Source organism: Natator depressus, chromosome 16 (assembly GCF_965152275.1).
Source record: "Natator depressus isolate rNatDep1 chromosome 16, rNatDep2.hap1, whole genome shotgun sequence".
Taxonomy (NCBI): domain Eukaryota; kingdom Metazoa; phylum Chordata; order Testudines; family Cheloniidae; genus Natator; species Natator depressus.
In genome coordinates this window covers 3,526,837-3,550,714 of record NC_134249.1, presented here as the reverse complement: position 1 = coordinate 3,550,714, position 23,878 = coordinate 3,526,837, and the positions used below count along the sequence as shown (strand labels likewise).

The window sequence follows — 23,878 nt, the reverse complement described above, 5'->3', positions numbered from 1 at the left end:
GCGCGTTGGCAGAATTGAGGCCGGTGTCTGCCAGACTGTTTCCGCTGGCTCCAAGAGGACATCATTGATGGGAAGAGTAATGTTGGAGGTACATGATAATTGTAATATTTGTACCTGTGTGTGCTGGTTCGTCTGCGCTTTCTTCAATGGGATATCCTGGCTTTGGGCAACCTGTTTAAACCGCTCCTGGAACGGTTTGAAATCGTCCACCAAAGTAGGCAGTGGTGGCATTATCGCCTTATCTGGGGAGGAGGAAGAATTTTGTGCAGGAGACGTGCAGCCTTCCATGTCATCCCCACCTTCCTGACCCTTGGGTGGCCTGGAGTGTGGACCCCAGTAAGTTGCCCAGGGTTCCCAGTGTGCCCATTTTATGGGGAAGGCCATCGGAGGGTACATCCATGGGGATCCGCACCATGGTTGAGCTGTCTGGTGGTATCTTGGCCCCATATGGCTCCGAGGTGGTCAGTGTGCTTTCAGTGAGGGATGGTGCAGTGAGAAGGTGCTTTGTTCCTGCATCTCATCACTGTCTTTGCTAGAAACATGTGCCACATCATGAGAGCTGTTGGGATCTCCCCCACAGACTGTAAGGGAGCCCTCGGTACTGAGTATCAGGAGCGTGGTCCCGACAATATCATCAAGTCTCTTGGGTGCAGCAGACACTGTTGGTGCCGATGCTTGGACTGGCGCCGACTGATGCTATGAATGTTTGCTTGGTGCGGTCTTGGTTTTCTTCACTGGTGCTGACTGCGCTGTTGGTGCCGGGGGCAGAGGCATGATGCCGGAGGAGACACATGGTGCCAGATCCCTTACGGGTGAACTCGGTGCCGTGGAGGAGGCATGTGTTTGTCTGTGCCTCGACTCAGTCTCCTTTGCTCAGGCCTCGGCGATGCTGGAGGTCCCCGGAGCATCGCAGGTGCTCACCCGAGCATATGTCGGTACCGGGGGTAGCGACCTGGCAGGAGACTGCTGATGTTTTTGCAGTGCTCTCTGAGGAGAACTTTGAGCCCTCTTTGGTCTTTTAGAAGGTACGTTTCCATTTTCAGTTGGCAGAGTGCCTGGAGAGGCAGTCCGCTTGTCCAAGTTGTTTTGGTGAGTATCTGAGTGTGTGTTTGTTGTGAGGATCTGAGTGTTGTATCTGAGTGTTTGTTGTGAGGACAGTTTGACCATGTGTTTGATTGGTTGGTTGAAAAGGGCGGGAATTGGGAGTGCTTTGTTCCAGGTGAGCCTGACTGTATAAAAAGCCAGTCGGCAGTGAACCAGCTGAGCGGCGGGGAACCGCAGAGCAGCTAACAGCAGGAGTTTGCCTGGGAGTTCGCCTGGGGAGAGCCCACTGAGGCTTACATCTTGCCGGCTTCTCTGAGTAGTTACTGCATCTCCTGAGGAAGCTCATTGAAGGAAGGTAATATGGATGGGGGGGCGTTCAGCTGTTGTGACCTGCACTGGATGTGCTATGTTTGTCTTTCTTCCACAGGACAGAAGCGACTTTGTCTGTACAAAGTGCAAACTGGTCTCCATATTGGAAGAGAAGGTTCAAGGTCTGGAGCAACAGGTATCGACCCTGCGTTGCATAAGAGAAACTGAAGATTTCCTGGACAGACCTCAGGATATGCTTCTACGGGCACAAGGTTCTGAAGATTCAGAGCAGGCTGGGCAGTGGGAACAGGAGGCCGGTGAAGAAATTTGGCATCATGTGACCTCCAGAAGAAGAAAGGGGAACGTCCATGTACCAGCAACGCAGATACAGGTAAGCAACCGTTTTCATGTTCTCTCCACAGGTACCAATGCGGAGAGTGGACCAGATGATACGTCTGAGGGAAGGGAGCAGAAGGAGACTCCGCCAGTTGGAAGGCATAAGATGCACTGTCCTAGGGATGGGGGTTCCACGACCACCACTCCCAAGAGAAGGTGGTGGTGGTCGGGCACTCGCTCCTCAGATGACTCAGTCTCCCTATCTGCCGCCCCGACCGGGAAAAACAAGAAGTCTGCTGCTTGCCAGGAGCTAGGATTTGCGATGTGATGGAGAGACTGCAGAGACTCATCAAGCCCTCGGAACGCTACCCCTTCCTGCTTCTCCACGTGGGCACCAATGATACTGCCAAGAATGACCTTGAGTGGATCACTGCAGACTACGTGGCTCTGGGAAGAAGGATAAAGGAGTTTGAGGCACAAGTGGTGTTGTCGTCCATCCTCCCCGTGGAAGGAAAAGGCCGGGGTAGAGACCATCGAATCGTGGAAGTCAACGAATGGCTACGCAGGTGTTGTCGGAGAGAAGGCTTTGGATTCTTTGACCATGGGATGGTGTTCCAAGAAGGAGGAGTGCTAGGCAGAGACAGGCTCCACCTAACGAAGAGAGGGAAGAGCATCTTCACAAGCAGGCTGGCTAACCTAGTAAGGAGGGCTTTAAACTAGCTTCACCGGGGGAAGGAGACCAAATCCCTGAGGTAAGTGGGGAAGTGGGATACCTGGAGGAAGCACGAGCAGGAGCATGTGAGAGGGGAGGTCTCCTGCTTCATACTGAGAAAGAGGGGTGATCAGTGGGTTATCTCAAGTGCCTATACACAAATGCACAAAGCCTGGGAAACAAGCAGGGAGAACTGGAAGTCCTGGCAAAGTCAAGGAATTATGATGTGATTGCAATAACAGAGACTTCGTGGGATAACTCACATGACTGGAGTACTGTCATGGATGGATATAAGCTGTTCAGGAAGGACAGGCAGGGCAGAAAAGGTGGGGGAGTTGTACTGTATGTAAGAGAGCAGTATGGCTGCTCAGAGCTCTGGTATGAAACTGCAGAAAAACCTGAGTCTCTGGATTAAGAAGTGTGAGCAACAAGGGTGATGTCGTGGTGGGAGTCTGCAAAAGACCACCGGACCAGGGGGATGAGGTGGACAAGGCTTTCTTCCGGCAACTCACGGAAGTCACTAGATCACAGGCCCTGGTTCTCATGGGAGACTTCAATCACCCTGATATCTGCTGGGAGAGCAATACAGAGGTGCACAGACAATCCAGGAAGTTTTTGTAAAGTGTAGGGGACAATTTCCTGGTGCAAGTGCTGGAGGAACCAACTAGGGGCAGAGCTCTTCTTGACCTGCTGCTCACAAACCGGGAAGAATTAGTAGAGGAAGCAAAAGTGGATGGGAACCTGGGAGGCAATGACGATGAGATGGTCAAGTTCAGGATCCTGACATAAGGAAGAAAGGAAAGCAGCAGAATACGGACCCTGGACTTCAGAAAAGCAGACTTTGACTCCCTCAGGGAACTGATGGGCAGGATCCCTTGGGAGAATAGCATGAGGGGGAAAGGAGTCTAGGAGGGCTGGCTTTATTTTAAAGAATCCTTCTTGAGGTTACAGGGACAAAACATCCCGATGTGTCGAAAGAATAGTAAATATGGCAGGCGACCAGCTTGGCTTAACAGTGAAATCCTTGCTTATCTTAAACACAAAAAAGAAGCTTACAAGAAGTGGAAGATTGGACAAATTACCAGGGATGAGTATAAAAATATTGCTCGGGCATGCAGGAGTGAAATCAGGAAGGCTAAATCACATCTGAAGTTGCAGCTAGCAAAAGATGTTAAGAGTAACAAGAAGGGTTTCTTCAGGTATGTTGGCAACAAGAAGAAAGCCAAGGAAAGTGTGGGCCCCTTACTGAATGAGGGAGGCAACCTAGTGACAGAGGATGTGGAAAAAGCTAATGTACTCAATACTTTTTTTGCCTCTGTCTTCATGAACAAGGTCAGCTTCCAGACTACTGCACTGGGCAGCACAGCATGGGGAGGAGGTGACCAGCCCTCTGTGGAAAAAGAAGTGGTTTGGGACTATTTAGAAAAGCTGGACGTGCACAGGTCCATGGGGCCGGATGCGTTGCATCCGAGAGTGCTAAAGGAGTTGTCGGATGTGATTGCGGAGCCATTGGCCATTATCTTTGAAAACTCATGGCGATTGGGGGAAGTCCCGGACAACTGGGAAAAGGCTACTGTAGTGCCCATCTTTAAAAAAGGGAAGGAGGAGGATCCTGGGAACTAAAGGCCAGTCAGCCTCACCTCAGTCCCCGGAAAAATCATGGAGCAGGTTCTCAAAGAATCAATTCTGAAGCACTTAGAGGAGAGGAAAGTGATCAGGAACAGCCAGCATGGATTCACCAAGGGCAAGTCCTTACCTAGGGAGATGGTGGAATCTCCTTCCCTAGAAGTTTTTAAGGTCAGGCTTGACAAAGCCCTGGCTGGGATGATTTAGTCGGGGGTCGGTCCTGCTTTGAGCCGGGGGTTGGACTAGATGACCTCCTGAGGTCCCTTCCAACCCTGATATTCTATGATTCTATGAAGTCATGCCTGACTAATCCAATTGCATTCTATGACAAGATAACTGGTTCTGTGGATGAAGGGAAAGCAGTGGACATGTTGTTCCTTGACTTTAGCAAAACTTTTGACGCCGTCTCCCACAGTATTCTTGTCAGCAAGTTAAAGGAGTATGGGCTGGATGAATGCACTATAAGGTGGGTAGAAAGTTGGCTAGATTGTTGGGCTCAACGGGTAGTGATCAAAGGCTCCATGTCTAGTTAGCAGCCAGTATCAAGCGGAGTGCTCCAAGGGTCGGTCCTGGGGCCGGTTTTGTTCAATATCTTCATAAATGATCTGGAGGATGGTGTGGATTGCACCCTCAGCAAGTTTGCAGACGACACTAAGCTGGGAGGAGTGGTAGATATGCTGGAGGGTAGGGATAGGATACAGAGTGACCTAGACAAATTAGAGGATGGGGCCAAAAGAAATCTGATGAGGTTCAACAAGGACAAGTGCAGAGTCCTGCACTTAGGACAGAAGAATCCAATGCACCGCTACAGACTAGGGACCAAATGGCTCGGCAGCAGTTCTGCAGAAAAGGACCTAGGGGTTACAGTGGACGAGAAGCTGGACATGAGTCAAAAGTGTGCCCTTGTTGCCAAGAAGGCCAATGGCATTTTGGGATGTATATGTAGGGGCATTGCCAGCAGATCGAGGGACGTGATCGTTCCCCTCTATTCGACATTGGTGAGGCCTCATCTGGAGTACTGTGTCCAGTTTTGGGCCCCACACTACAAGAAGGATGTGGAAAAATTGGAGAGAGTCCAGCGAAGGGCAACAAAAATGATTAGGGGACTGGAACACATGACTTATGAGGAGAATCTGAGGGAACTGGGATTGTTTAGTCTACAGAAGAGAAGAATGAGGGGGGATTTGATAGCTGCTTTCAACTACCTGAAAGGGGGTTCCAAAGAGGATGGATCTAGACTATTCTCAGTGGTAGCGGATGACAGGACAAGGAGTAATGGTCTCAAGTTGCAGTGGGGGAGATTTAGGTTGGATATTAGGAAAAACTTGTTCACTAGGAGCGTGGTGAAACACTGGAATGCGTTAGCTAGGGAGGTGGTGGAATCTCCTTCCTTAGAAGTTTTTAAGGTCAGGCTTGACAAAGCCCTGGCTGGGATGATTTATTTGGGGATCGGTCCTGCTTTGAGCAGGGGATTGGACTAGATGACCTCCTGAGGTCCCTTCCAACCCTAATATTCTATGATTCTAAGTTGGGTTGTAGGGATTTTCCCATTACAATCATTTTTAGCCTGAGAACCTGGTCACATCAGGCTCTGGATTTCAAATTGCTACAATGGACACATTTTGGGAGAATATGCACCTCACGCAGACAGCGTACGCACAATGAGTGTCAGTCTGAAACAGGCATAGTTTTGCGGCAGAAGCAGCAGTGTTTGACGTGTAGGGAGCCAGGCATCTTAACAGCTAACCGCCCCCCACAGGGAGGAGCTAAAGAAATTAATCAATTTTTTTCCCAATAAAACTAGCTATAACTTTCTAACTAACGAGCTATTTAAAATATTTTTCTAATGGTTTTAGGGAAGAGTGCCAATGCTGCCTCAGAGCTCTGTCTTCAGTCGAGGATGGTTGAGAAGGGACTGGAGGGGTCGGGTCATGTGTGCACTAGAAGTGGGACCAATCGCACTGCAAGACGCCTACTGTGCACGTGTGACCCATGCGGACGCTGCTACCGTAAATCTCCGATGGACGGCACCGGGATGCACTGACACCTCAAGTGGAGCATCCACGGGGCAGCACTCGAAGAACTTTGGGTGACAAGAAGAAGGAGCCCATTGTAACAGGCTACCACTGCACTGTCTCCCCCAGACTGGGATCCCTGGTAGCTTTGGTGGGAGGTGTGTCCATTAGAAACAGCATCCAACAAAGCGTTATTTTTCAGAGGGGCTGCATGGATCTACCTTCTGCTTCCTCAGATCCCTCCTGTGAACCCCTTCTGCCATGAACTCTTTCTACACGAGCATTCACATTGATCTCTCCACACCCTCCTGTGCTTGACTTGTTGTCCTGCCTGTGTTGAGTTCTTCAGCAAGACCTCATCATGTTATCTACAGTGCCAGGTCCATTTAAGGTGCTACCCCCATTACTAGTGCAGTTGCTTGGTAACTAGCATTGCATAATGATAACTAAGCACTACTCATGGGTTTTGGCACAATCCTCTTTTCTTTCATCCTACCACCAGGGAGAGCTAAGGACATGTAGCATTACAACTCCCCTCTACCAGGGAACAAGAGGAAAAAAGGAACCATGGCCCAGTCTGCCACTTCTCTGCCACCAGAGAAGATGGCAAAGAGCATTGAAAAGGGAGAAGGAAGTGCCAGGCTGGATGGCAGCACCACTCCTTCAGGGGGAGGAGGGCAGGATGGGAGAATTACTAGGGAGGGTGTGATAAATAAAGGGGGGGATAGCTCCCTTTGATGGACACCCAGCCAGCCAGTTAGCTGTAAAATCCTTCTTCATAGCTGTTCTTTACTTGCTTTACCTGTAAAGGGTTAAAAAGTCCCCCAGGTAAAGAAAAAAAAAAGTGGGCACCTGACCAAAAGAGCCAATGGGAAGGCTAGAACTTTTTAAAATTGGGAAAAAAACATTCCCTTTGCCTGTTGTTCTCTGGGCTGGAGGGACAGAGCAGCCATGCTATAAGCAGCTTAAGCCAGGTATGATCATAAATCATCAGATCATACCTAGAACTACTTACCTGAACCCCAAATGTGTAAGTAGATCAGAATGTGTAGCTAGACGCGATTAGGGTTATTTCTTTTATTTCTTATTGGCTTGTGGACTTCTCTGTGCTAACCCCAGATGCTTTTGTTTGCTTGTAACCTTTAAGCTGAACCCCCAACAAAGCTATTTTGGGTGCTTGATTTTTGGAATTGCTCCTTTAAAATCTAGCAAAAGCCTAAGTTCCAGATGCATTTTCTTTTTAATAAAATTTACCTTTTTAAAGAACAGGATTGGCTCATTGGTTTGTGCGTGTTTGATTAGCCGGTAGCCACAGCTAATTTCCTTTGTTTTCTTTCTCAGCTTTTCCCCAGGGAGGCCGGGGGTGAAAGGGCTTCAGAGTACCCCACAGGGAGGAATTCCAACGTGCTCCTTCCTGGGTGGGTTTTTTTTCATTTGGGTGGTGGCAGCGTTTACCAAGCCAACGTAAGAGAAAAGCTGTAACCTGGGGAGTTTAATACAAGCCTGGAGTGGCAAGTATTAATTTTTAAAATCCTTGCGGGCTCCACTTCTGCACTCGGAGTGACAGAGTTGGCATTCACCCTTGACAGAGGGGCTTGCCTCTCTCACTTTCTCCCACCTATCAGCAGATGGAGGAAGCAGCTTTACCATGGTGGGGAGCCCTGGGAGGGAAGGAGGCATTCTTGGATGAGAAGAGATCTAGAACTTTATGAGCAGGTGTGGAGAGCACCATGATTGTTGCCTTCTGCTCCTTAGGAATAGAAACCAGGTTCCCCCCTCCCAGGAATCTCAGCACAGAGACACTTGTCTTGCTTGGGACTCTGGTACTTGCTTCACACACAAGCAAGGAAGCAGAGTGATATACCCTCTTGCAACAGCAGATGATTACCAAACCTTCCTGAGAAGATACATAGAACTTCAGCACCCTTAGCGCCCAGAGGCCATCACCCCAGCCCATGGAGAAACAGGGTTTGGGACAGGATGGCAAATATGGAATTGGGTGTTCATCTTCCGGATGACTGCTGATGAAAGATGGAATGTCATCTCAGGGAAGAGCGGAAGACAGAGACTGAGTCAGGACCTAGGTGACAAAGTGAGCCCAATTCTTACATCTGTCTGGGCAGATGTCACTGCAGCTAAAATTGTCACCTTAAGGACATTTTGAGGGCTCAAAGGGAGGGTAGGAGCATGAGAGTATGGACAGAAGTAGAGACTGTTCTATACAGCTGACAAAAGGATCTGGCCCGTGGTCAGCCTGACTCAGTTATGATGCTCTCCCTGGGACTGTGGAACGATGCAGTGATGGCCGTGTGCCTGGAAAGACCCCGTGAAATCAGCAGAGATCAAGGTTTTAATCTCCTCTCAACAGAGTTAAATGCAAAAATCTTGTCAACATGATCACATCAAGTCAGAAGTCAGGCACTGAAATTAAGGTTTCCATGGTAACCTTGGCTTTCCCCAGGCTGGACATATGGAGTATTCTGATTTAGTATTTATGCTGAGAAATTTACACCTTAACCTACCCAGAGCCAGAATATGCACTCTGGCTGCACTATTCCAGTTTGGTTTTGATGTGAGGTGCACAGAGGTAAGTGGGCAAAATTGGGTCCTGTATGTATAGTGCAGGCAAGAGTTCAGTCTTCTCTGAGAACACTTTCTGTGTTTCTTAGCTTTGAGTTTTACAATCGTAACCGTCATTACAATGACCTGGGGAGCCCAGGCTCTCTAGGGGAGAGATTCAGTTCAGGTGGAGGAGGATACAAGGTACAGGAAAGCTGGATTTATCTTGGTAAACAGAAAACTAAAGCAAGTCACTAAAAATGTTTTCCTGGCACCCTCCCCTTCCCCTTTTACCTTAAACTCTTAAGGGTTGCATCTATTCACATAGCTTTAACCTTGACGAGAAGCTGGATACGAGTCAACAGTGTGCCCTTGTTGCCAAGAAGGCCAATGGCATTTTGGGGTGTATAAGTAGGGGCATTGCCAGCAGATCAAGGGACGTGATCGTTCCCCTCTATTTGACATTAGTGAGGCCTCATCTGGAGTACTGTGTCCAGTTTTGTGCCCCACACTACAAGAAGGATGTGGAGAAATTGGAGAGAGTCCAGTGAAGGGCAACAAAAATGATTAGGGGTCTGGACCACATGACTTCTGAGGAGAGGCTGAGGGAACTGGGATTGTTTAGTCTACGGAAGAGAATAATGAGGGGGATTTGATAGCTGCTTTTAACTACACTGAAAGGTGGATCCAAAGAGGATGGATCTAGACTATTCTCAGTGATAGCAGATGACAGAACGAGGAGTAATGGTCTCAAGTTGCAGTGGGGGAGATTTAGGTTGGATATTAGGAAAAACTTTTTCACTAGGAGGGTGGTGAAATACTGTAATGCGTTACCTAGGGAGGTGGTGGAATCTCCTTCCCTAGAAGTTTTTAAGGTCAGGCTTGACAAAGCCCTGGCTGGGATGATTTAGTTGGGGATTGGTCCTGCTCTGGGCAGGGGGTAGGACTAGATGACCTCCAGAGGTCCCTTCCAACTCTGATATTCTATGATTCTATGACCCCTGTGCTGAAGACTCATTGATCTACCTCTCCACTTCTGACCTATCTCCCTCCATCTACTCCTGCATCTTGGCCTGTCTCTGATATACCACATTGGGTAACTTGCCATCAACTTCAACTAACATGATCCAAACTGAGCTCCATATCTAACCGCTTCAGAGCGGAGACTATCTTAGCATGTGTGTTTGTAAGGCCAGCAGCACAATGGGCCCTCAATCCCGACTGGGGCTTTTGGAGGCTAGTGTAATACAAACAACAAAACATCACTTGAATGGAGACCTCATGAAAACAACTCAAAGATGAAACCTTATGCAAGTTCGAGAAAAGTAGCATCCCAGTTGTACAGTCCAACCTTCAGCTGCTAATAGGATTCCATGTCTGACCATGCTTTTAGAGTGCACGTTTGCTCTCTTATTTTATCTATCACCATTCATTCCAGAGTGCTTTACAAGTTCCACAGGGATCACTTCCTCTCCTATGGAAAAAAAGAGAAGAGTGGGGGGATTTGATAGCAGCCTTCAATACCTGAAGGGTGGGGGGGGGGGTAGGCTGTTCTCAGTGGTGGCAGATGACAAAACAAGGAGCAAATGGTCTCAAGTTGCAGCAGGGTAGGTCTAGGTTGGATATTAGGAAACGTTATTTCACTAGGAGGGTGGTGAAGCACTGGAATTGGTTACCTAGGGAGGTGGTGAAATCTCCATCCTTAGGGGTTGTTAAGGCCTGGCTTGACAAAGCCCTGGCTGGGATGATTTAGTTGGGGTTGGTCCTGCTTTGAGCAGGGGGTTGGACTAGATGACCTCCTGAGGTCTCTTCCAACCCTAATCTTCTATGAGTCTATGAAATGCAGCAATCTTCTCGGAAGCAGCTCATGTAGCCAAAAGAACAATGGCTCTAGTGAATCTTGACCCATTTTTTGATTAGGAAGATATGGTAGGTAGGAACAAAGCACCTCAGCTCTTGCTTAGGTAGGACTTTACTCCCAGATGCCCCAATATCTGTTCTGTACTATTTGATGGCATGCCTAATGCAGTAATGCAAGTTACTCAGTGGAGACCAAGGTTTGATCTTAAGGTAGTGTGTCCAACTCCACGTTGTTTCCGAATGGTGACATGGAGGGTGGGGGAAGCACTGAGTGAGGTTTTATGATGTGCGAGTCCATCAGCAGCAAGCAACAGGTGGCTAATACCTCCAGAATGCCCGATGTTGTGCTTGGAAAATTTGCCTTTTAAACTGACACACTACAAAAATACAGTGCTACCATATAGCTGAACAGCAATTTACCTACAGCAATTTATAAGAGACATAATCCACATGCGTCCTGGGGTGGCTTTGGCTCCAAGAAATTGCTGCTTCTACCAGCCATGAGTTGGCTGATTGCGTTTACCAGCCATCCAAAAATCAAGTGAATTGGTACCTCCTGAAATACAAAAACAAAGCTAGAGTCAATGTGCTTCTGCAGAAGCTTCCGCACTAACACAAATGACTACTCCATGCTTCGTTTAATCCAAAAGCTGCAAACTGGAGGTGCTAGCTAAAAACCTGCAGAAACGAATTTTCAAAGAGAAAGCCAAATCCACAGATTAACTGCTTCTGACAGGCATAATCCTGTATGTTCAGCACTGCTAGCTGGGGCATTTCCTAGGTGCATACTCAAAGAACTGAGGGAAGACTAATTTAATTCAGTCACAGGCTAGCGAGTGTCTTCTGGATCAACATGGGCCACTGCACCTTGTTAGAGTGGAACAATCCTGCCAGCAATACAGCTTCTTGGTGGGGGTTCCCCAGCTGGCCTCCCAACAAAGGTGCCTGGCACACTAGACTTCAGAGGGGAAGGGCTATGTTCAGGCCACTCCTGAGGCTGCATTCGCCATAGTATCATGAACGTTTAGGTGGTGCTCAGCATTGATCCTCATCTTCCCCGTGAGACAGAACGAGCATCCCCACCCTATAAGGGGAGAACTGAGACTCTGATTAATGCAGCAGAGACAAGAACTGAACCCCGATCTTGAATCCCAATGCAGTTCGTTAACCACAAGGCCAGCTTTCCTCAAAGCTGCTTCAAAGGTGTGTGCGCGCGTGCATATTAGGGAGTGTGAGTGTGTATATGTGTGTAGTTGCGGGGGAGTCTCTATAGCCCCTTTTCTCTTTAGGGGAATGTTTAGGAAAGCAATGACTACCATGATTGTTATTTGTTCCAGCCATTCCAGTGCTGACTGTGTTTTGGGCTGAGAAATCCTGGCCCTCAGGAACAGACAAGGGACCATGTCAGTCAAATTGGGCTAATGATTTGGTTTGGGAAAATCTCTAGAATCCCCGCCCCACACCCCAAAAAAAAAAGAAAGAAAAAAAACTGACAGAGCGCAGTAGAATGTTTTGATGAGATTTACAGAGATGCTGCAGCCTTGTGCTAGCTGGAAAGTGAAACCATCTAGGAAGTGAGAGGAACGAAACCAATGACTCTCTTGTTATTGGCCCAGGTGACACAAATGCAATACTTGAACAAAGCACAGAAGGGGAGAAAATTCAGATTTTTTAAAGTTTTAAATTTGAACAATCCTCTTCCGGTGTTTACTAAACACACAAGGAATTTTTTTTAAGCTATGGTTTGTCCTTGACAGGGTCCCTTTAAGGAAACAGCTACTAAGTCATCAGGAAGGATTGAGAGCACCGGCCTCTTGTGAAACTGCCCTGGAAGGTCATGAAGTCTCCTGAGTTCAAGCAAGTGTTGCAATGGTTAAGCTGTGTACATAAGAAAAGGTTCAGAGGCAGTTGTGTACAATAGAGAGCTTTATAGTCAGAATGGAGTGCACTAGGTTTTCCAATGCAAAATGGAACATGATCCAAAATCTTTACAGAGCAGAAGCACTTTCAAAAACACTTGGCCAGCTGTACCGCAAATGTCTTGTTTCCTTTTTGGAGCAGAGGCTGCAAACTGGTTTGTATTCTGGTATTCTTCCCTGGTGTGTGAAGTTTGAAATGTCCCATGCAAATTCTCCAAAGTGTCACACGAAACAAAACACTTTGAACCAGGCAACTGCTAATGGAAAACATACCTGAAATGATACTCCGCTCATGCAGCAAGACCCCAGTTTGTTGTATATAGAAAATTACAAGTGCATTTCTCAGGAAAAAAAATGGAGCAATGGTCTATAGTTCAAGGCAACTCTGAAGTGGAGGATGGATCCAAAGCAGTATCCCACTGATTGGGGAAGTGGAAGGAAACCCGAGTTTGGATTTCATCTAGTTTCCTTCAGACAGTCCACATTTTACTACTAAAAAGAAAAAAACAACCCACACGCAAATAGGGCCATTTAATAAATGCACAAAAATTTGAACGGGCTTCACAGGGCTGAGCCTTGGAGGGAATACAACACAACAGGGTCATGAGTATTAACAAGTATCAGAGGGATAGCTGTGTTAGTCTGTATCCACTGTATCCAGTCGGACTCCTCATTGTTTTTGAATATTAACAGGATCTTTAAAGATAGGGGGCGCTACTCACCAAGACAGTGGAAGGCATGAATGGCAGGGCAAGGGTGTCAACCATCCATGACCTACGCTGCTGAGCATGCACTGATACATGGTTCTTTGATACCAGAGCCAAAATTAAAAGGCTTTCAAAGCTCATGTGACAATAGGCGGTTCTGCACTCCACTCTGGGCAAGGAAGTGTCCCACACTAACTGCTAGGTGGCCTAGTAAACCTGGCTTTCAGTGTCTGGAGAACTTGAGGGGCACTCTCCCCAGGTCCAGTGGTTTCCCCATTCGGTGCAGAGGCAGCCTTTGTTTTACAGCATACCCTGAGAAGCGAACGCCTTGCCATGCTAACACATTTCTGTAAACTCTCTTGAAATTCTGGTATCTTCATTTCCATTTGGCAGTCATGTCCCTGAGAGGTGCTGTAGGGCTGGATTACTAGTGTATTCAAATTCAAGGCCGGGGTGTCAAGGAGTGTTTAGGGGAAAGTGTCAATTTAGTTTCTTTTCTAGAAGTTAACCTTCCCTTGTCTTCCCAACTGCACAGCGGCTTACATGTCGCGCCAGAGACAATGGGGCCATAGGAATCAATGAGGCTTCATGGATTCCAAAAGCAGCACCACTGAGAGTTAATTATTCTGCTGTGCAGAAAGATCCCCAAATTATACTCACTCTTATTTCAGGCCCTGCAGCTGCTTCATTAAGAGCTGTACAATCAGATATTTTGCTAATTTAAAGCTTGTTGATTGCCTTACGGGGCAAAGGCCAACAACACCTTTCTCATTAAAAAATATGAAGGATAAAAAGTTGAAGACTTGATTATTCACAAGGTGACAGCACGGTGCATTCAGATGGCATATTTTGCTGCATTCATTTATTTATTAAAACAGGTATTTCAGGGGTGCAGCAGTGGAATATGGTGGGGGTGGGAACAGGTCCACTCACCTTTCCCTCCCCACACCCTGACAACTACCAGATTGGAACTCTCTGGAGAAAGGAAAGAGGGTTAGACACTGGTAGGGGGAAATGATAAGTCATTGCCACGATACCATACCGTGACCTTTAACCTTCCTCAAGTATACCACGGCTGTGTTTTCCTTCCACACAATGACTGCACCAGAACAGCACACACAGATGTAAAGCTTTTTTGTTCCACTATCTCAGTTTCAATAGTACTTATGGCAGACAGCCAAAGCTTTACACATCTGTACACGTCCTGGCATGGCTTGTATGGAGAGTTGGTGGCAGCCCCCAATGGAGTCTGCTGATTGTACACACTGCAGGCCTACAGCTCCTCATAGTCCCCACCCCCTTGCTGCTTGCTGGCGCTGGCTCCTCCTCCCAGAAAGGCCTCCAGTTCATCTATCTCATTGTTTTTCTCCTTGCTTCTTTTTTTCTTTTTCTTCTTCTCATCTTTGCTCTCCTCCTTCTCCTTGCACTTCTTGTGTTTGCTTTTCTTCTTCGTAGACTTCTCTTCTTCCTGCAAGATGAGAAGGCAATTAAAGCTTTTTTCTAATGGCACCAGTAACCCATCATGCATCATCCTGAAAGTGGGACCCTAGGGAGGAAGCCTACCTATCGTGGGAATTTTATATGGAAGGAATAAAGTCCAATATCTAGGAGGGATGGGGTTAGTGATCTCGGACCCGTCTGCTATTATAGATGGGGAGCACGTGAAGCAACGTTTGATTTACACTAGCCGTCCTGTCAGATAAGGATGGCTAGTCAGAATGCCAACAAGTTTAGAGAGAGAAGGTGGGTGTGGTAATATCTTTTATTAGACCAACTTCCGTTGGTGAGAGAGACAAGCTTTTGAGCTACACAGAGCTGGGAAAGTTTAGAACTGATGCACCTCACTGAAGAACAAATCTGCTGATTATCTCTGGTTAGCTCTTAAGATTTATTCTTTCTTGGACACTGCTGAATTGAGAGAGAATTTTGTTGCTAGATAGTACATATGCTGTCTGTTCTATATACATGCTCTGTACAATCAAATCCTATACTACATTACATCTCTGATTTTAACTTAAGTTTTATAAATTTCCTTGTAAGTTGGAAACTGGCTAATAGCCTGGAGACTTGGGGACTACAGATCCCCTTGCCTCTCCGGGGTTGGAATATGGAAGAGAAACCAGTCACTAAGAGAGCCAGCCACAATTCCTGTAGCATGCCAGCCCCCCTCTGGCAGACTGGCAGAGAACATGCTGATGGAGTTTACACCGGGGAATGAAACTGTACCTCTTTGCTCTTCTTTTTCTTCTTCTTCTTCTCCTTGGAAGGAGGTTTTTCTTTATCTGTTCAAACAAAAAACCCAAAAAGTAGTTTTCTCTAGCAAAATTAAATGGCTAAAAAAAAGCCCTCCTCTCCTGCTGCTAAGGAGGACACTGTATATGGTTCATTAGAGCTGAATGGAGGGGAGATCCTGATTCACAACACCAAACTGCATGGCACTGAGAAATTAGCTTCTTCCCCAGGAATGTTAGCTACAAATGTGGGGCTGTTCTTTACTTTACAATTATAAAGCTGTGTCCATTACTAAGTCTCTGGGCACATGTTCAAATATAACTGACATGTACTTGTTGACTGGGGTCATCTAAATGGAACCTCAACAGATCCAATCACTACATTTCTCCTGGAAAAGCCTGAGCAAACAGATAAGCCCACAAGTCAAACAAACTCACAGTTAAACTCCCTAGTAAAGGGGCAGCTGCTGAAAACATACCGCCTCCAGACCTTCAGTTCAACTCTAGGGTCTGTGGACAGAAGCATTCCAGCTGATCTTGACTACCACAATAGGGCACAAGAGGATGAAGGCAGCTAGTCAGCTGAGTTCACCAGTGAAGGAAGGCAGGTGTGACACTCAGAGTCTAGACACCCAGGGGAAAACAGGGGGTTTGAACCCCAAAGAACAAACAACTGAATCAACCGATTTATAGTAAATAATACTGTATACCAGGGTGGCCAAACTTACTGACCTGCTGAGCCACATACAACAATCTTCAGAATTTTGAGAGCCAGGGGACACCTCGGAAGGCGCCTGCTGGGGCTCAGGGTTTCAGCCCTGCTCCTGCTGAGGCTAAAGCCCCGAGTCCCCCTTCCCCACTAAGCAGAAGCTTCCATCCCACCACTCTGCTGCAAGGTAGAGGTCCCAAGCTCCCCGCAGCAAGTCTGATAGGTGGAGAATGGAGGTGGGAGGGACGGGGCTCTGCGAGCGGCACTTTAACTGTAAAAGAGCTGCATGCAGCTCACGAGCCACAGTTTGGCCACTCCTGCTGTATAAAAAGTGTATTGAGTAAGATCTTATGAAAGCCGATGAGACACAGATCAATATCACTGTGAAATGTCAGTATTAACACTATATGAGGTATTATGGATATTATGCTTTAAAGTCTGCGACCAAACCAAGGGAGAAACAGCTTCTCCTCCTGACAGGTGGGAAGGCAGCTGTCTCCCTGTCTCTAATGTAAATTAAGCATTGTGGAACCAAAACAATGGAAGCCCAATTTACATACAAGTCAACCGGGGGATGGGAAGTCAATAAGACGAGAAAAACAGCAGAGGCTATCCCGACTCCTAGGGACAAATCAATGCATTTTGGGAAATAGAAGGAAAGGAAAATGCCATTTTGTTATCCATCACAGAGGACACAGTGGCCAGCACCCTCTAGCTCTGTGAACACTCAGGGGCTGGAGATGCTGGTGGTGTGATGTAAGATGCAAGCTGCTTAGGCAAAGATTGTAGCTTGCTAAAGTTAAGTCTTAGACACTAGAAAGTGGGTTATTTTTGTTTGTATCTAGACCTGTCTCTTCTCTTGCTTAGTATCACTTCCGTCTCTGTTCTTTATTATTAAACTTATTCTGAGTTTTACTATAAACCATCTCAGTGCTCTGTATTAAAGTGAGGTGTGGGTCCCCAGCTAGTATAACAGGCTGGAGTGTGCACTATCTCTATACAGGCAGCAGACTTGGTAATTTATGGAAGTGTCCAGTAAGAGACTGGACACTGCAGGGAGACGTCTCTGGGGAACTCGGGTTTCACTGAATGTTACCTGCAAGGCAAAGGTTAGGTTGGCAGGATCTCTCAGATTTTGCTGGTGAGGCAGACAGTGGTGTGGCAGGGAGCAGACAGACAGTTCAAGCTCCAGCAAAGCTCTCTCTTGCTCAGGCAGAGAGGTAACAGTGGCTTATGTTTCCGGGCTCCCTGAGGAGAGAGTCAAAGTAGGGCTGTGTGGTTCTCCCCCCTGCCCTCTTCCTTAACTTGCAAATACTCTACAAGACAGAACCCATAAGGGGAGGAAAACAGCACATTGCTAACACCACTGCTAGCTCTTCCTCTGCCTACCCTTGGGGGCCTCCCCCGCTCAGACTTGCATCCTGAGCCTGGTGACTTTTACCCAGGCCATGGTCTTGCCTTGCTTGGAATGCAGCCTGCAAGCCCCTGCTGACGAAAGCCAGGCAGCGGGAACTAGCTGGTGTTAGGCGTGTGTCTGGCGGTGAAGTCCATCAGGAAGTAGGGAAGAGAGGTGAAGGAGGAGGTGGCTTATCTGCACAGCATCTGGGAGCACGATGACTTCATTGACAGGATAACATCTGGCATAGAGGATGCTTGCCAACTACCAATGACAACAGTGGCACCAAAGGAGGAAGGAGGACTGGCTGCTCGCCCCCTTGGGCAGTAGGGTGTGTTCCACCCCACCCATCCATTGAGAGAAAGAACCAGTATACTGTACTTGCAATAGGAGGTGATGAGCAGACCCCAGTGGCTGAAGAGGGCCCACCTGCTCCCAAGACTGGGAGGTTCATGGCCATTGCACCTAAGAGGAGGATGTGTAGGGTGCTGGTGGTCAGAGACTCCCTTCTGAGGGGGATAAAACCATCCATCTGCCAACCTGACGATGTCCCTGCATGCACGTTGCCTGCCAGGAGCCCAGATCTGAGGTGTTATGGAAAGGTTTTCGAGGCTCTGGGTAATAATGAAACTGCCAGGTATGACCCTAAGCAGATCAGCAGTGAGTACAAGTCTCTGGGAGCAAGGGTGAAGTGGTTGCGGGAGAGGGGGCACAGATTGTGTTCTCATCCATCTCCCAATTGAGGGTAAGGACCTATTCAACTCCAGGATGGACATATGGATGCACAGATGGTGTTGACAGTAAAGCTTCAACCTCTTTGACTATGAGATGCTGTTCCAGGAAGGAGGTATTCTGGAAAGACATGGGGCTTTACCCGATGAAGAAGGGAAAAAGCACAGGGGGGTGGGGGAGGGAGGAGAACAGAGAGACGTGAAAAATTACAATAGTGTCATAGAAGCAACAAAAGGAAATTAGTGGGAGAATACACTCAACATCTTGGATGTCTATACACAAGTGCAAGGAGTATGGTGAATACACAGGAAGAACTGCAAGTATTAGTTCATAATTAAGTCATAATTTAGCACCATAGAGACTTGGTCGGATACATCTCATGACTGGAATATTGGTATAGAGGAGTACGCTTGTTCAGGAAAGACAGGCAGGATAAAAAGGAAGAGGTGAAGCAAGAATACATACACTTGTTCTGAGCTCCAGAAGGTGGTGATATGCAAATCAGTTCAAAGTCTCAGGGTAAAGATAAAAGGGGGGGAAATAGGGGTGATGTCATGGCAAGGATTATTATAGACCACCAACTCAGGTAGAGGCATTTCTAGAACAAATATTGGAAATATCCAAAACACAAACCTGGTAGTAATGACGGACTTTTAACTACCTCACACATCTGTTGGAAAAGTAATACACCAAAAGTAAAATATCCAGTAAGTTACTGCAACGTGTTGGGAACAGTTTTTTTTTTGTTTCAGAGAGTGGAGGAAGTAAACATGGGGGTTTTATGCTGACAAACAGGAAGGAATTGGTTGTGAATCTGAAAGCTAAAGGCATTTTGGGGCAAGTGATCATGAAATTAGAGATTTCACAAGTCTAAGGAAAGGAAGGAGTGACAGCAGCAGAATAATAAGGACAATAGATTTCAAAAAAAGAGAAGGTTACTCATCCTGTGCAGTAACTGAGGTTCTTCGAGATGCGTCCCCCCATGGGTACTCCACTTCAGGTGTCGGTGCGTCCTGGCGCTGCTGATCAGAGATTTTCAGTAGCAGTGCCAGGTTGGGATGCATGTGTGCAGCAGCTGTCTCGCAGTGCTGTTGGCACTTCATCTAGTGCCCTCGTGTCCCAACCCCCTCAATTCCATCTCTATCATAGAGTCCTTACTGTGAACTCCAAAGTAGAGGGGAGGAGGATGCGTAGTGGAGCACCCATAGGGGGACACATCTCGAAGAACCTCAGTTACTGCACACAGTGAGTAACCTTCTCTTCTTTGAGTGATGTCCCTGGGGGTGTTCCACTTCAGGTGAATGTAGAGCAGTGCCTTCCATGAGGAAGGAAGGGACTTCAGAGTGGAATTTATTGCTGAGGCTAGTATAGTGAGGCTTAGTCGTGTGTCTGAGCTTGAACTGAGCGTAATTGCATAGTGGTTCGTGAATGTGTGTTCAGAGGCCCACGTGTCCGCTGTGCAGATGTCTAAAATGGGAACATTATCTATCTCCATAGCATTCCTGCACAAATTTCTTGTTGTGTGGGTTCCGATGCCTGGAGGGGCTTCAGTGTTGTGTAGTGAATAGCACATATGATACACCTGGATATCCATTTAGATAATCTTTGCGTCGATATGGCAGAGCTCTTCAATCGTTCTGTTGACACAGAGCGTCAAGGTGACTTTCGAAAGGGCTTCATCCTGTCCAGATAAAACACCAAGGCACAGTGCACCTCCAATGTGTGCAAGACTGCCTCTTGAGCGTTGGTGTGTGGTTTTTGATGGAATGTAGGCAAGTGAATTGTTTGGTCGAGGTGGAACGAAGACAATATTTTGGGCATAAACTTAGGATGGTGTTCTAAGTGTCACTTTATCCTTGAAGAATATTGTGTATGGGTGTGAGCCATGAGCGCCCCTAGCTCCCTGACTCTTCACACCAATGTAATGGCAACTAGGAATGCCACTTTCCTAGATAAGTGAAATAATAAGCATGTGGCTAATGGTTCAAAAGGGGCTCTGGTTAGACTTCTAAGAACCAGATTTAGGTCCCATGCAGGCATGGGTTCTTGGATGTCTGGGTACATATTCTGTATGCTTAGTAATTGAGTGAGCGAATACTGACATTCCGTCTATCTGTTGATGGAAAACCGTGATGGCAGCGAGGTAAACTCCGAGCCCTGAGTTCTTTAAGGATAATAAATAATCAAGGATTAGTGGAAGTGGTGCCCGGCTTGCAGATATTTGTTTGCTCTGGCACCACAGGAAGAATCTTTTCCATTTTTGGAGGTAAGTAGAACGCGTGTTGTGTTTTCTGCTGTTTATTAACACTTGTTTTACTTGCTCTGAGCAGGTTAGTTCATCGTGGTGCAGCCATAAAGGAGCCATGGTCTTCAGGTGAATTTTCTCCAGGTCCAGATGGAGGACTTGACAGTCGTCCTGAAAAATAAGATTCTGTAGGAAAAGGAGAGTGAAAGGTGTGCAGGTTGCCATGTAAGGGAACCATTTCTGTCTGGGCCACGTTGGTACAATAAGTATTATTTTGGCCCTGTCGGTTCATATTTCGTGCATCACTCTGGAGATTAGACGTATCAGTGGGAATGCGTATAGAAGAGGAGCTAGTGTTAAGTCATCGTTCAGTTCCCATTCGTGCTCTTGGGAAAACTGTCTGCTTAAAGTGTCTGCCATCATGTTCAGTCAGCCCGGGAGAGGAGATGCTGTAACAGATGTGTTTTATGCACCAGTTCTATAGTTTTAAGGCCTTCTTGCATAAGGAGTGGAAATATGCCCCACCTGAAGGTTTATATAGAACATACACACAATATTGTCCATCAAGACCCTTATCGTTTTGCCTCGTAAACTGGGGAGGAAATGTAGGCGCATGTTGCAGACTGCGGGTAATTCAAGCAGGTTGATGTGTAAGAGTGTTTCCGTGGGGGGCTACTTGCCTTGGATTGTATGTTGGGTTAGGTGAGCTTCCCATCCAATCAGTGAGGCATCTGCTGTAATTTGTATGGATGGCAGATCCTGCTGAAATGGGATGCTTGAGCAAACTTTTATTGGGTTTGTCCACCCTCGCAGTGAATGTGGAGGAGTTTGTGTAGGCTGTGCTTTCGTGGAATATATACCCAGTTCAGCCGCCCTTGAAGGCAGCGCAGGTGCAGTCTGGCGTGTTTTAACGGAAGGGGTGGCCACCACATATCCCAGAAGTTGGAGGCAGGTGCGTGCAGACACCCACGGGCTATCTGAGACCACCAATATGAGGGAGGTCATCACTGTGAATCAGGGCATCGGCAGCGATGCTTTGGCCTCCACTGAGTCCAGGTGTGCTTCTATGAAGTCCAATTGTTGTACTGGAGTTAGGGCAGATTTCTTTCTGTTGATTTGTAGCCCTAGCGAGTGAAAAGAGATGGTCTGTCGAGTGATGTGTAATATTTCCATCTGGATAGGGCCTTTGAGTAGGCAATCGTCTAAGTATGGGAATACCAGTATTCTCTGTCTGGGCAAGTGAGTAGCTACCACCACTAGGGTTTTGGTAAGGACTCGTGGGGCTGTTGACAGTCCGAATGGTAGTACTCTGCACTGGAAGTGATCTTGTCCCATTAAGAATCATAGGAATCATCTGTGAGCAGCATGGATGGTAATGTGAAAATAAGCACCTTGTTGGTTGAGGGCGGAGAACCAGTCCCCCTCTTCCAGCACAGGGATGATAGAATTCAGTGTGACCATTCTAAATCTGTGGGTACGCATAAATTTGTTGAGTTTTCTGAGATCGAGTATGGGTCGCCAACCTCCGTTTTTCTTTTGAGTCAGGAAATAGTGGGAATAAAATCCCTTCCCTCTGTGTTGTGTTGGACGGCCCCTAATTGTAGAAGGTGATGTACTTCTTGTCTCAACAGGTGCTAATGAGAAGGATCCCTGGAGGAGGAGGACAGGGAAGGGGGATGGGTAGGTGGGATGGAGGTAAAGGGGATGGTATAACCCCTTCGGATGGTCTCCAAAATCCAACGGTCCATGGGGACAGTGGACCACATACGGTAAAATGGTCAAAGCCGATCACCAAAGATTTGGGTTGCTTGTTCTTGTGGCGCTGGCTGTCAAGGGAGGTTGCTCAGACCCTGGACCAACGCTTCAAAATTGCATCTTGTTTGGTGATAAATATTATTTAAAAAGTTGACCGGTTAACCAATTAAAGAGAAAGGGAATGGGGCTGCTCTGGCCAGCAGGCGCAAAGCCCAGGGCTGCTCCTGGGGTTGACTGGCTGGCGCGGTCCGGGGCTCCGGCCAGCGGGGGCTGTGGTCGGTTAGTGTGGCCCGTGGCTCCAGCCAGGGCTGCGACTGGGGTTGGCCGGCCAGTGCAGCTGGGGCTATGCTGGCTCACCCAGGCCTCGGGTTTAATGGTTAAGATGGGTTAACCGGTCAGACTAAAGCTTACTGGTTAACCGTTTACTATTTCACATCCCTACTGGCTAGGCAGTAATACCGCTGAAAAAGAACTGGGAGTTATAATGGATAGCATATTGAATGAGTCAACAATGTGATGCAGTTGCGAAAAAAGGCTAATATTCCAGAATGTATTAACCGCAGTATTGTATGTAAGACACAGGAGGTAACTGAGCTGCACTTGGCACTGGCGCCGCCTTATCTGTAGTAGTGTCCAATTCTGGGTGCCACACTTTAGGAAAGATGTTGATAAACTGGAAAGAGTACAGAGGAGAGCAACTAAAAAAATAAATACTGACCTATTAGGAAAGATTAAAAAACACAGGCATGGTTAGTGTTGAGAAAAGACGACTCAGGGGTGACCTGATAATCTTCAAATATGTTAAGGGCTTTTATAAAAGGGTGGTGATCTATTTGTTTTCCATGTCCACTGAAAGTAGATAGGACAAGAATTAATGGTCTTAATCTACAATCAGGGACATTTAGGTTAGATATTAGGAAAAACTTTCTGACTATAAGTGTAGTTAAGCTCTGGAATAGGTTTCCAAGAGAGGCTGTGGAATCCCATCATTGGAGGTTTTTAAGAAGAGGTTGAATCAACTCCTGTCAGGGATGGTCTGATCCCACCTCAATGCAGGGGACTGGACTTGATGACTTTGAGGTTCCGTCTAGACCTACATTTCTATGATAAGGAGTAAGGCAGTCTCTAAGCTAGCCAGGACCCAAAATACTTATGATTTTAGTTAGCAAAAGCTACCCCTTGAATTGCATCTGGAAATGACTTGGAAACCAGCGCATACTTCAAAAATTAACAAGTCTTCTGCATCTATCACTGCCAAGGAGGCCAATCCTGCATTGGCTGAAGCTTCTGAGTGGTTGTCAAGGGCAGTCCATGTAAAGTGTATTTGTAGTAATCTGGCCGACACAAAGGTCTGGATAACAGTGTCAAGACCCACATTAAAGGGGGAAGGGAAGATCACAGCCTTCTGCTAAAAACTCTTTGCTTAAGAAAACTCTTTAACTCCAGGAGGACCTGTAAATTTCGAGCTGAGGACAAATACTGTGCTTACTCTCGAATAACAAGGACTGACACCAAACCTGTTGCACCTTCTAGATCTTCCACCATACTTGCCAACATCCTTCTCATCTGCTCTGTGCAAAGCTTCATCTAACTTACTCTCATCCACCAGTTCAAGGACTAGATACTGGGGAAACAGCTAAACTGCACGGCTTGGGTCTGACTGAAGAGACAGGCCTGTCTATTGATGGCACCACAGTCCAAACCATTTCATTCTCTGCCCTTC

The 23,878-nt window shown here is 47.1% G+C and overlaps 1 protein-coding gene across 3 annotated transcripts in view; it reads right to left on the bottom strand.

The window, feature by feature from the left end:
* Positions 1 to 12,415: 12,415 nt before the first annotated feature.
* RABL6 (RAB, member RAS oncogene family like 6) overlaps positions 12,416 to 23,878 on the bottom strand; it is a 100,942-nt gene continuing 89,479 nt past the window's right edge. For 2 of the 3 annotated variants that reach the window (XM_074973950.1, XM_074973951.1), the window contains 2 exons: positions 15,314 to 15,369; positions 12,416 to 14,555 (listed from right to left, as the gene is read on the bottom strand). In XM_074973950.1, coding sequence (XP_074830051.1) covers positions 14,361 to 14,555; positions 15,314 to 15,369 — 251 coding nt within the window. In that variant the 3' untranslated portion in view covers positions 12,416 to 14,360. The remainder of the gene's footprint in view (positions 14,556 to 15,313; positions 15,370 to 23,878) is intronic. The other variant, XM_074973952.1, reaches the window with a different exon arrangement.